Raw genomic sequence first — 13898 nt, 5'->3', positions numbered from 1 at the left:
GACAGATGGATCACCTGAGGTCAGGAGTTCGAGACCAGCCTGGCCAACATGGCAAAACCCCGTCTCTACTAAAAATACAAAAATTCACTGGTTGTGGTGGTGCACACCCGTAGTCCAAGCGACTCAGGAGGCTGAGGCAGGAGAATCACTTGAACCTGGGAGGTGTGGAGTTTGCAGCCCACTGAGATTGTGCCACTGCATTCCAACCTGGCTGAGAACAGCAAAGCTCCATCTCAAAAAAAAGGAAAGAAAGAAACACATTTGAGAATGTTTTCTACTTGCTGTTGACTTGACTATCTGAGGTTCTGCTGTAAAATGAATATTCTAGGTACTGGCATGCCAAGGGTGCAATTTCAGGATGCTTGTTAGAACGAAAATGAAAAATGAATCTGAAAAGCAAAGGCTCAATGGAAGATATGTCATGCTACATGGCCCAACGCTGGGTTACCTATGTCAGCGATGAGGCTGCCTGGCTTCTGCTCTTGGAGGAACTGGCGGACACGAGGCCAGGCTTTGCTCTGCAGGTCATTGAAGTAAGGGGCTGTGCTCTCGTACACATTGTGCACATGCTGCTTCTCCAGCTGGGCAGCTTCATGATCCATCCTGGGGAAAACAGGACCAACTCAAGGAATGCAGGTCAGCCAATGCACCATAGATGGCTGAAGGACGATGCAGATTTCCGAAAATTTAGAACCTATAACTGGAAAAGTTGTGCTGTTCCCACACTTTCTTATAAGCTGCAAAGAACAATATCTTCAATGTAACCTCACCATAGTTGCCAAAGACTAGCAAATGCATAGTTTTTACCTGCTATGTTAAGGAAAACAATGGTTTGATAATGAACTAATTATGGTATAGTAAGTTCCTCTGCAAGATGAATTCTTAATTTTGGAAGCATAGCCAAAATTCTTACCAAATGGTTTACTTTGGATAAGACCATTGTATCTGATGCTAATTAGATTTCAAAATTTCATAACAGGTAGTTCACCATTTCAATGCAGTAACAGAGCCTTATTAATTCTACCTTTTTAGTGTTTGGGTTCCAGTCATGTCTCTGTATCACTACTGCTTTCATTTTAGCGTAAGTGCCCATTTCTTTACTGAATTACTTCAACAGCTGGCAAAAAGTTCTCTTGCCCTTCAATGCTTTTCCCAATTTCAATTATGTCATAATTATTTTTGTAAAATATAGGTCTGATTGTGTTGCTTCTTATTTATTTATTTTTAATTTTCATGGGTACATAGTAGGGGTATATATTTATGGAGTACATGACATGTTTTGATACAGGCATGCAAGATGTAATGATTGCATCAGGGAGAAAGGGGTATCCATCACCTCAAGCACTTATCCTTTCTATTACAAACAATCCAATTATACTTTTATTCATTTAGAAATGTACAAATAAATTATTTTTTACTATAGCCACCCTGTTGTGCTAGCAAATACTAGATCTTACTCTATTTTTTGTGCCCATTAACTAGCCCCACTTCCCTGCCACCTCCCCACTACCCTTTGCAGCCTCTCGTAACCATCCTTCTACTCTCTATATCCGTGAGTTCAATTATTTTCATTTTAGCTTCCACAAATAAGTGAGAACATACGAAGTCTGTCTTTCTGTGCCTGACTGATTTCAGCTAACTTAATGACCTTCATTTCCATTCATATTGTTGCAAATCGCAGGATTTCATTTTTTAAAATTTTCATGGCTGAGTACTCCATTGTTTATATGTACCACATTTTCTTTATCCATTCATTGGTTGATGGACACTTAGGTTGTTTCCAAATCTTGGCTGCTGTGAATACTGCTGTAATAAAACACGAGAGTGCAGGTGTCTCTTGGATATACTGGTTTCCTTTCTTCTGGTTTTATACCTAGGAGTGGGATTGCTAGATTGTATGGTAGCTCTGTTTTCGTTTTTTTGTAGAATCTCAAAGCTGTTCTCCATAGTGTTTGTACCAATTCACATTCCCACCTATTGTGTATAAGGGTTCCCTTTTCTCCACATCCTCACAGCATTTGTTATTGCCTGACTTTCAAAGAAAGCCCATTTTAACTGGAGTGAGGTGGTATCTCATTGTAGTTTTGATTGGCATTTCTCTGATGATCAATGATGTTCAGCACTTTTTCATATACCTGTTTGTTATTTTTTTATGTCTTCTTTTGCAAAATTGTCTGTTCAGATCTTTTGTCCATTTTTATTTTTATTTTTATATATTTAGATGGAGTCTTGCTCTATCACGCAGGCTGAAGTGCTGTGGTGTGACCTTGGCTAGCTGTAACCTCTGCCTACCCTGTTGAAGCAATCCTCCTGCCTCAGCCTCCTGAGTAGCTGGGACTACAGGTACGTGACACTACACCTGGCTAATTTTTGCATTTTAGTACAGACGGGATTTCATCATGTTGACCAGGCTGGTCTTAAACTCCTGACCTCAAGTGATGCACCTGCCTTGGCCTCCCAAAGTGCTGGTATTACAGATGTGAGCCACTGCACCTGGCCATTTTAAAATCAGATTATTAGATTTTTTTCTGTAGAGTTGTTTGTGCTCCTTATATATTCTGGTTATTAATCCCTTATCAGATGAGTAATTTGCAAATGTTTTCTCCCATTCTGTGGGTCGTCTCTTCACTTTGCTGATATTTCCTTTGCTTTGCAGAAGCTTTTTAACTTGGTGTAATCCCATTTGTTCATTTTTGCGTTAGTTGCTTATGCTTGTGGGATACTACTTAAGAAAACTTTGCACAGTCCAATGTCCTGGAGAGTTTCCTCAATGTTTTATTTTAGTCATTGAATAGGTTTGGTCTTAGATTTAAGTCTTTATTCAATTTTGATTTGATTTTTTTATATGGTGAGAGATAGGCATCTAGTTTGAATCTTTTGCATATGGATATCCAGTTTTCCCAGAACCATTTATTGAAGAGACTATCATTTCCCTAATATATCTTCTTTTCTTGGCACCTTGTCAAAAACGAGTTCACTGTAGTGTCTGTTTTTATGCCAGTACAAAGCCTTTTTGCTTGCTATAGCTCTATAGTATAATTTGATTATACTACAGGTAATATGATTCTTCCAGTTTTGTTATTTTTGCTTAGGATGGCTTTGGGTATTCTGAGTATCTGAGATTCCATATACATTTTTAGATTTCTTTTTCTATTTCTATGAAGAATGCCACTGATTTTTTTTTTTATAGGGATTGCATTAAGTCTGTGTAGATTCCTTTGAGTAGTATGGACATTTTTTACACTATTGATCCTTCCAATCCATAAACATGGAATACCCTTTTCTTTTCTTTCTTTTTTTTTTTTTTTTTTTTTTTTTGGTCTTCTTCAATATCTTGCATCAAAGTTTTATAGTTTTCATTGTAGACATCTTTTACTTCTTTGGCTAATTCCTAGGTATTTTCTTGTATTTGTAGCTATTGTAAATGTGATTGCTTTCTTGATTTCTTTTTTAGATTGTTTACTGTTGACATATAGAAATGCTACTGATTTTTGTATGTTGATTTTGTATCCTGCGACTTTACTGAATTTATCAGTTCTAATAGTTTTTTGGTGGAGTTTTTAGGGTTTTCCAATTGTAAGATTATATCATCTGCAAACAGGGATAATTTGATTTTTTCCATTTCAATTTAGATGTTCTTTATTTCTTTCTCTTATCTGATTGCTCTAGCTAGGACTTCTGGTACTATGCTGAATGACAGTGGTAAAAGTGGGCATCTTTTTTGTGTTCCAGATAGAAGAAATGCTTTCAGTTTTTCTCCATTCAGTATAATACTAGCTGTAGGTCTGTCAAATATGGTTTTTATTACACTGAGGTATATTCCTTCTATATCCAGTTTTTTGAGGGATTTTTTTTTTCTTTCTTTTTTTTTTTTTTTGACAGAGTCTCACTCTCACCCAGGCTGGAGTGCAGTGGCATGATCTTGGCTCACTGCAACCTCTGCCTCCTGGGTTCAAGCAATTCTCTGGCCTCAGCCTCCTGAGTAGTTGGGGCTACAGGTGTGTGCCACCACGTCCGGCTAATTTTTAGTAGAGACGGTGATTAACCGTGTTAGCCAGGATGGTCTCGATCTCCTGACCTCATGATCTGCCTGCCTTGGCCTCCCAAAGAGCTGGGATTACAGGTGTGAGCCACTGCACCCAGCCTTTTGAGAGCTTTTATCATGAACGGATGCTAAGTTTTATTAAGTGCTTTTTCAGCGTCAATTGAAATGATCATACAGTTTTTATTCTTCATTCTGGTGATATGAGGTATCACATTAATTAATTTGCACATCTTGAACCATCCTTACATCCCTGGGATAAATCCCACTTCATCATGATGAATGATCTTTTTAATGTGTTGTTGAATTTGGTTTGCTAGTATTTTGTTGAGAATTTTTGCATCAATATTCATCAGTGACATTGGCCTATACCTTCCTTTTTTTAAATGTGTCTTTACCTGGTTTTGGTACTGGCCTCATAGAATGAGTTTGGAAGTATCTCCTATTCCTCTATTTTCTGAAATAATTTGAGTGGGATTGTTATTAGTTTTTCCCTAAATATTTGGTAGAATTCAGCTGTGAAGCCATTGGGTCCCAGGCCTTTCTTTGCTGCGGGACTTTTTATTACCGCTTCAAACTCATTATTTGTTATTGGTTTTAGATTTTTTTCATGCTTTAATCTTGGTAGGCTGTATGTGTCTAGAAATTTATTCATTTCTTCTGGGTTTTCCAATTTATTGGCATATACTTGCTCATAGTAGACACTAATTAAACACTGAATTTCTGCAGAATCAGTTGTCTCCTTTTTTCATCTATGATTTTATTTATTTGAGCCTTCTCTCTTTTTTCCTTAGTCTGGCTAAAAGTTTGTCAATTTTGATTTTTTTTAAAAAGACAACTTTTTGTTCATTGATTGTATTGTTTTCTTCATTTCAAACTCATTTATTTCTGCTCTGATGTTTGTTATTTCTTTTATTCTACTAATTTAGGGTTTGGTTTGCTCTTGCTTTTCTAGTTCTTTAAGATGCATCATTGGGTTGTTTATTAGAAGTTTTTCTTCTTTTTTGATGTAGGCACTTATAAAATTCCCTCTTAATATTGTCACAGTCTGGGCTTGTCTGTACCTGTCCTTCTTGAGAAAGCTTTCCAGGTATCCAAAAGAGTTTGGGTGTTGTTATCTAAGACCTAAGCTATATCTACATTAGGGGGCGCCCCATCCCATTAATACTGTGGTTCTCGCAGACTCATAGAGGTACCACCATGATGGTCTTGGACAAAATCTGGAAGGATTCTCTGGATTACCAGGCAGAGACTCTTCTTCTCTTCCCTTGCTTTCTCCCAAACAAAATGACTCCCTCTCTCTTTGTTCTGAGATGCCTTGAGCTGGGAGTGGGGTGATGCAAACACTCCTGTGGCCACCACCACTGGGGCTGTGCTGAGTCAAATCTGAAACTAGCACAGCAGTGGGTCCCCCCTAGGGCTCACTGTAACCACTACCTGGCTACTGCCTATGTTTGTACAAGGCCCTGGGGCTCTACAATCAGCAGATGGGGAAGCTTTTCCTTCAGAGTGGCAAGGTCTCCCAGGCCCTGGGCAGGTCTACGGGTGCTGCCTAGGAGCCAGGAACTGGCATCAAAAACTTTAGAAGTCTACTTGGTGTTCTACTATACTGTGGCTGAGCTGGCACTCAAACCACGAGATGCAGTCCTTCCCACTCTTCCCTCCCCTTCCCAAAGACCCCTTCCCCACTGTAGCCGAGCTGCTATCTAAGGTGCAAGACAAAGTCCCCTTTCCTTGTTCCTCCGCTTTTCCTAAGCAGAAGGAGTCTTATCTGGTAGCCGCCACAGCTGGGAATGTGCTGAGTCTCATCTGGAGCCAGCAAGACTCAAAGTCTCACCCAAGGCCCACAGTGTACTAACTGGGTATCACTAATGCTTATTCAGGGCACAAGGACTCTTTAGTAAGAAGGTGATGGGTCCTGCCAGGACTGGGTCCTTCCCTTCAAGGCAGCAGGTTGCCTTCTGGCCCAGGGTGTGTCTAGAAATGTCATCTGGGCAGTAGGGCCTGGACAGAGGACCTCAGGACTTTGCCTGGGCCCTAGCCTACTACAGCTGAGCTGGTTTCCAAGATAAAAGAAAGTTGTCTTTACTCTTCCCTCTCCCTTCCTCAAGCAGAAGGAAGTACTTTCTTTTGGAGCCAGGAGATGTGTAGCCTGGGTTGCGGGAGGGGTGGTGTAAGCACTCCCTTAGCAGTCCTAGCTGGTGTCCCAGAAGGTGGCATTTCCTCCTCCCTACCCAGTCCGCTGGCTCTGAGGTCAGGTCAGCAGTAGGACTCGGCTAGGAGCTACAGTCTTTGTGGCCTAGACTGCTTTTCAAGTTTATTTAGTACCCCCGAGCCCTTTAGCCTACAGTGGTGAGGCTTGCAGGAACTCAGGTTTAGACTGCTGGGATCTACAATTCCCCTCTGGCTAGGGCTGGTTTAAATGCTCCCTCTGTGGGCAGATGTCAGCTGAGTTCAGCCCCATCCTTTTGATTTCTACTGTGACAGGGCAGCACTGAGTTCAATACAGTGTTTCACAAATGCAGCGCTCTCCCTCCCCTAAGCACAGACTCTCCATGCCACATGGCTGCTGACATGGGGGTGGAAGGAGGGATGCCATGAGCAATTTAAGACTATTTCTTACCCTCTTCAGTGCTTCCTTCAGTGATATGAAGCCAAAATCAGGCACTGTGAGTGCTCTCCTGGTTTTTGGTTCTTAGGGAGATGCTGTTTTGTGAGTAGATAGGTGTTAACTTTGGTCCTTGTGGGGAGGGTGTGGGGGGAGGACACATTATCAGTGGAGCCTTCCATTTGGCCATCTTGCTCCACCCCTCCTCCCCGCCCCTCAATTCTTACCTTCAGCTTCTCCAGAGGCATTTTATAGCTTGTCCCATTCAGTTCAGCTGGCTTAGGTGGGCACATAAGGCCCTTTCTGATCTGGCCTTACCAGACTTCCTAAGGGTCATTTCCCACCATCTTTAATACCCAATGACCCACTGTTTCTCAGCAGTGGACACATTCCCTCTCATCCAGGGGCCTGAACAGATGCTATTCTTTACCTGGCTAAATTCTAATCATTCTTGGAAAAGGCATCACCTCCTCCAGGAAGCCTTCCCTGACCTTCTAGGCAGGATAAGGGCAACAGGGAAGGAGTAAGAAAAGCACAAGAGCAGGTACTGTTTTGGGCTTAACCCTGTAATTATTGTGTTCAATGTGGCAAGTGAGTGAATGGTATCCCAGGGAAGTGTCCAGGGACTCAGATTGCAGCTTTTGCCAATCATTATGAAAGTATTCTCAATCATTTAAGAACCAATTTGGCCCTACTGATGGCTATCAGCTATTGTATTTCATGCATACCTCTACAGGGATCATAAAGCTCTGTAATTGTTATACTTAGATATTTTTCTCTGGCACTGCTAGAGGATTCCGGAGAACAAGGACTTGTCTTATTTAATGCTGAACCCCCAGCACTTAGGACACAGTAGACCCTCAACACATGATCAAATAAATACACATAATGAGAATGGAATCTGGCTCTGAGTACAGAGAGTAGTACTGGCTTTGGTTAACAGAGGGAGTGATCGCCCTGAAGAGGTGGGAAAGGGAGAGAGCCCTACACGTGCAAACTGGCAGATGGGAGTGTTAACTAGAGAGAAGGTACTGTCCTTGGACAGCCTCTGTCCTCGTACCTCTACCCCTCTCCTGGGAAGTGGGAAGTACCTGGGTAAGATGGTGTCTGCCAAGTTACTTTCCTGTATGGTGAGAGACTTTCAGACTATGCAAATGTTGTTTCTTATTTGTTCACCCACCAGTTTTAGCATCTACCAGATTCTTGCCCCAACTATTACTACAAATATCACCAAATGATGATAATATAATTCCATAATTCCTTCCATTTCAAGGAAGAGCTGTTCAGGATTTACCCTTACAATGTAATAGGTTGTTTTTCATCAGTATGAACCTGCCCACAGCCCCTGCAAAATTTCCTAGCAAACTCCTAATTAAGTATAAATCTAATTTGTGAGGTCTGACAAAACTTCCACCCAAATTGAAACAGCTTATATTGCACCTTCAACTGAAACTTACAGAGTAAACATATGGCTGGCTATAACTGCCCACACAAGAGAAAAACAGAAACACTGTGAGATTTTCTTTTAAATCAGAATCTCAGTAGAGTTTAGTCTATTTACATTTCCCCTTCCTCAAGGAATCAATCAGGCAATACAATTTACAGAACACTAGAGCAAGTAAGTTTTGCTTTATTGCACTTGCAAATGTTAAGTGGTAACTGACATAAACTTGATTCCTTGCAATACGCATTTTAAAAATGACTTCAATTTCAAGCTCAGAATTTGTAGTATCTGAACAGCAGCCCCTGAGATCTTTCTCTAAGTTTTCTATGGCCTCTACTATCATCAAGTAACCTAAAAGAGAGTTATTTTTAAGAGTGTAAGCAATATGAATCTATTTTATTTTTCTGACATTTTACAGCTAACTTTATAAACACTGAAGATTTAAATTTTAAATGCTATGGATTTAAATTTCCTACAGTATTTTCCACATGAATTTTATGTATGTAAGCAAATTCCTTGTGAGTTTCAAAGACAACTGTGAGTATTTGATGTTTCAACAAATAAAAAAGTTAAAAGTTTTTTCCCAAGGTTTTCCAACTTCTTAATGATCACTGGAAAGCTACGCACATATTTGCACACAGGTGCAAACAGTAAAAAATATTCCGAGGAATTGAAAAGGCTTCCAGGGAAAAGGTTTTTTAACTGTATCATCAAGGAGGTGAGACTCTGTACTTGACCCACAGAAATCTAGTGAACTCTGAGAAGGCTTTGTTTTGTCCCCAAGAGTGGCTCCTTGTCCCCAGAGAAGAGGTGCTATAACTGAATGTCCTCAAGATGGTGCTTATCATACCCACTCCTCCTAAGAATTTAGCACAGAGACCAGGATAATGGGCTATAAGCACTTAGCCCTATCATCAGAAAGGATTTCTCATTTGTTTGTGATGGGAACTTCCAGGACATCTATCTTCTTTCTGTACCACCCTCTTCCCTGTAGTCAGCCCTCCATGTTTTAGCTCAATGGAAAACACATGTGGTTTTAATAAAACAGTTCTGTCTCCAAATACTGACATACGTTTATGAATTAAATCCTCTCACAATCATATAAAGCTTTTAGAGGAGAATACAGAACATCTTCATGACCTTGGAGTAAGTTAAAGTTTCTTACAAAGGGTCATATAAAGTGCTAACCATAAAAGAAAAAATAAAGTAGACTATATTAAAATGAAGACACCATGAAGAGAGTGAAAATTCAACCCAAAGAGTGTGAAGTGGTATTCATAATACATACAGCACACAATTGAGTAGTATCCAGAATAGAAACAATTCTTACAAATCAAAAAGCAATAGACAAACAACACAATGGAAAAATGGGCAAGAGACTTTAACAGACACTTCACAATGGGCAGGAGATGGGCAGGAAACACACACAAAGGGCCTTAACTTCACTAGTATCAGGGAACTGCAAATTTAACCCACAATGATATCCTACCACCTACACAAAAGAATGGCTGCAATGAAAAACACAAAAAATACCAAGTGTTGGTGAAAACATGGAATCGGTGAGTTCTAATACACTGCTGGAAGAAACGTAAATGGTTTCAATCTGTTTGGAAATCTGCCTGGCAGTAAAAACTAAAGCTAAGCATATGCATATCCTATAGCCCAGCACCCCACTCCTAAAGGTATATACATATATCCAAAAGAAATGTACACCTATATTCACCAAAAGACATATGCTAGAATATCCAAAGAAGCACTCTTCTAGGTAGCACAAATCTGCACATGTGCCCATCATCAGTAAAATGATCAAATAAATTGTGGTATATTCATAGAATGAAATGCTACCAGAGTTAAAAGAGTAAAAGTTTGCATCCACATGCAACAATAGGGATCAATCCCTATATTAGTCCATTTTGTGTTGCTGTAAAGGAATACCTGAGGCTGGATAATTTATAAGGACAAGCAGTTTATTTAGCTCACGATTCTGCAGGCTGTACAAGCATGGCACTAGCATCTGATTGGATCCTGGTGAGGCCTCAGGAAGCTTTTACTCATGGTGGAAGGTGAATGAAGAGCACGTGTGTCACAGGTCAGAGAGGGAGCAAGAGAGAGGGGAGGAGATGCCACGCTCATTTAAATAACTGGCTCTCATGTGAACTGACAGAGCAAGAACTCACTTGTTACCACAGGAGGATACTAAGCCATCCTAAGGGTTCCAACCCCATAACCCAAACACCTCCCAATGGTCCCTACCTCCAACATTGGGGGTCACATTTTAACATGAGACTTGGAGGGGACAAACATCCAAATGGTATAAATTCCAGAAATATCATGTTGAAAGGGAAGTCCACAAAAGAATACACACGCCAGGATTCCATTTATAGAAAGTACAAAAACATGAGCCCATAGATAGATCAGAGAAAATACAAAATAAAATAAGATAAAGAAGGTACAAAAACAAATGTAGGACATTAGAAGTGGGATAGAGGCTGCCTGGGGTAGCACCTGGCAGGGAGCACTGGGGGTCGGGAGGTGGTCCTGGGGTGCTGGTAATGTTCTGTTTCTTGATCTAAGCTCTGGTTATATGAGGGCATTCAGCTTATGAAAAATTCTTTCATTTATTTGTACATTTATGATATATGTACTTTGGTTCATGTAATTTCAATTAAAACCCCCTTTTACTTTCAGGCAATTGTGTTGTTATATACTTTCAGGTTAGAACTTGAAACTGGGCAGAGTATCCTCTCTCATCTGTGTTATGCTGTTCCCATGAGGGATGAATTCCATCCAGCCAGTGCCTTCTGGGTAGCTAGAAACTGGAGATCACTGGGTTCAAAGATCAGGTGAAATGTCAATGCAGTATCCCCATTCAATAAGATTGTGTCATAGTATATACAGAAACTACTGAAAGAGTTTTACCTCAGAAGAAATCTAACTGAAGAAATAAGTGACTTAAATGAGATAATGTCCAATGCCATATTATCCAGTAACCAGCAAAGAACTTCTCAGTAAAGAAGCTGTTTCAGTTAAGGCAGCAGGTAAGTGACTCATCAGTATGATGAGAGGAAGGAAATTCATTTTACCTACCCTATGTTTGTGAGTTTATTACACATTAAATAGCTTTACTCAATAATTCAAAGTGAAATTAAGGATGAATTGTGCCAGCCACAGCTTCCAAGCAGCAAAACTATAATAATACATGAGGATTACTGATCTCAATAAATAGATGGGAACATAAGTTGTGTAAAGGGTCCAGAAAGGAGGATACATGATCCTCAGCTTGTAGCAGCAGGTGGCAGCTATTTATCTTCATTCTCTAATTACCTTGCTGTTTCATTGTTACTATTACTTGTTAAGACAATTCTCAGTTACATCAGTACCTTATGAAAAATGTATGGACAAATGAGAGTGTCCTCATTTATTACTCCTACGTGGAACATCTGTAATATTTAGTCTACTGTTTATGAGGCTCTTTATGTGTGCACTTACTGGAAAAATCTGCTGAGCTTTTTATTCTGCAGACAATAAAATCTTTCTGAAAAATTGTGTAATATTTATAAGCCTTAGAACCTAAGATAACAAAGACTTGGAGCCTAATTGATATCTGGATGGTTAATCTCCTGAAACACACCCAACTAATAGAAGAATCAGGGTTCCCTCCAAAAAAACAAAAACAAAAACAACACGAAGGAGACAAAAATACGTATCAATAAAGTTTTTTAAATAAAAATCAAGGAAAGAATCAAGGCAGAATGACAAGGAAAAGAAGAAAGAAACCAGGGGAAGTGAAAAGGAGAAGAAACAGGGAAATGAATATGTGTATTGAGTGATTATCATGGGCTTCACATATGTTATTGCAAAGAAAATCAGAAATGGGAAGTAAGAAAACTGGACAAAGAGTTAAGAGCTACTACTTAACAGCTATAAAGAATAGAGAGAAAAAAAGAAAAGGTAAAAATATATAATTTTGTATATATTTGTTTATATCTACTCCAATTAAGACTCAAAACTAGATTTATATATTCAAATATCAATTTATCATATAGTTTTTACACATTTATCACTTTTTGACAACTTCTAACTGTAACTGAAATTTGCTTGAATGTTTGTGTCAAGAAACTAAAATCCAAAATAATGCCAAAGGTAAAAAATTCTTGCTCTAGGAAGTCCAGAGTTGTATTATGTTGGAGTTTAATATCTTCATTTGCAGAGTAATAGGAAATTATTAAAAAAGGAAATTTTTGGTGAGCCCTATGTGTGTATAAACTGACACATCTTCAAATGAAAGCATGAGAAGTTAGAAACTGTACCTTGGAACTCAGCTTAGAAGTGATTTTCCTGCCTCAGCCTCTTGAATAGCTGAGACTACAGGCACATGCCACCATGCCAGGCTAATTTTTTGCATTTTTAGTAGAGACAGGGTTTCACCAGATTAGTCTCAATCTCCTAACCTTGTGATTGGCCTGCTTTGGCCTCCCAAAGTGCTGGGATTAGAGGCGTGAGCCACTGTGCCTGGCTTAGGGTTAATTTTTCTGTACAACCCATTGGATAATATTCACTCCCTCTTGAAAACTCTTCAGGGGACCTCTACTGCCTATGGGATAGCACTTGCATTCCTCAGTCTGTCATCAAAACCCTCCCTGACCTGATCCAATCCAGACTTTTTTCCAGACTTATGTCCTGCAACTACAGTACCTCAAACTCTCAGCTCTACTCAAACAAATCAACTCACTTTTTCCGGTGGGACCTATTCAGGACCTTATTCAGGTCTTTGCTGAAGCCAGCAGTCTATTCTCTCTCATCTGCAATGCTCTCCTATCACTTCCTCCTGCCAAAATCTTCTGGTCTGCAAAGTCTAGCATAGTTTCTTCCTCCTGCATAAACGATTCACGAATAACTGCAGAGAAAAATCATCCATTCCAGGACTTCTACACCTAGCAAATTTATTATCTCTATCACTCTTAGGTCATTTTCCTGGATACTGTCATGAACTCTCAACTCTGTATATGTTCCCAACTAAATTATAAGTTCTTGGAGGGCAGATATGGAAATGTGACTTTTTCTTATATCTATAGCTGATCTGTACATCACAGAGCCTGGGATAGTGCAGAACACAGAGCATCACTCAATAATTAATTGGAGAGCCAATGAATCAAGGAACTGTTTCATAGATCCCTCTGCAAAACAACAATACTTTACTCTGTAAAAGCAGGTCTTTGACTCTTTGGTCATAAATCCTAAAGAGCCAAGCTCTGAGTCAATGGGCACTTGGAGGAAAGCAGAACTAAAAATAAGCTTTTCCAATTTTATTTTGTGTTTTCTGATTTGCTGCCCCAGAGGTCTGTTTTTGTTTTTGTTGTTGTTTTTGAGATGGAGTCTTGCTCTTGTCACCCAGACTGGAGCGCAGTGGTGCAATCTTGGCTCACTGCAACCTCCGCCTCCTGGGTTCAAGCGATTCTCCTGCCCCAGCCTCCTTGCTGGGATTATAGGCGAGTGCCACTATGGTCAGCTAATTTTTGTATTTTTAGTAAAGAGGGGTTTCACCATATTGGCCAGGCTGGTCTTGAACTCCTGGCCTCAGGTGATCCACCCGCCTTGGCCTCCCAAAGTGCTGGGATTACAGGCATGAGCCACCGCACCCGGCCAGGTCTGTTTTATAGATATAACCTAGGCATATGATGGTTCCATTTTCATAACTAAAAGGAAATATAAATATTACAAATGGCTCTCCTATTATAAATGCCACAGAAGACACAGAATTTAAAAAGAGAGAGAGCATAAAATTCTTCTTTAAATTTCAAGGG

The 13898-nt window shown here is 39.8% G+C and overlaps 1 protein-coding gene across 6 annotated transcripts in view; it reads right to left on the bottom strand.

Moving 5' to 3' along the window:
* The window catches only part of TRMT9B (tRNA methyltransferase 9B (putative)), a 60170-nt gene that overhangs the window by 7237 nt on the left and 39035 nt on the right, over positions 1-13898 (bottom strand). For all 6 annotated transcript variants that reach the window (XM_032288329.1, XM_032288328.1, XM_032288326.1 and 3 more), the window contains one exon: positions 449-603. In XM_032288329.1, the coding sequence (XP_032144220.1) occupies positions 449-602 (154 nt within the window). In that variant the 5' untranslated portion in view covers position 603. The remainder of the gene's footprint in view (positions 1-448; positions 604-13898) is intronic.

This window comes from Sapajus apella, unplaced genomic scaffold (assembly GCF_009761245.1).
Source record: "Sapajus apella isolate SASKATOON/1434 unplaced genomic scaffold, GSC_monkey_1.0 scaffold21, whole genome shotgun sequence".
Taxonomy (NCBI): domain Eukaryota; kingdom Metazoa; phylum Chordata; class Mammalia; order Primates; family Cebidae; genus Sapajus; species Sapajus apella.
Note: the sequence above shows the minus strand (reverse complement) of the source record. Positions and strands in the feature narration are given on the sequence as shown.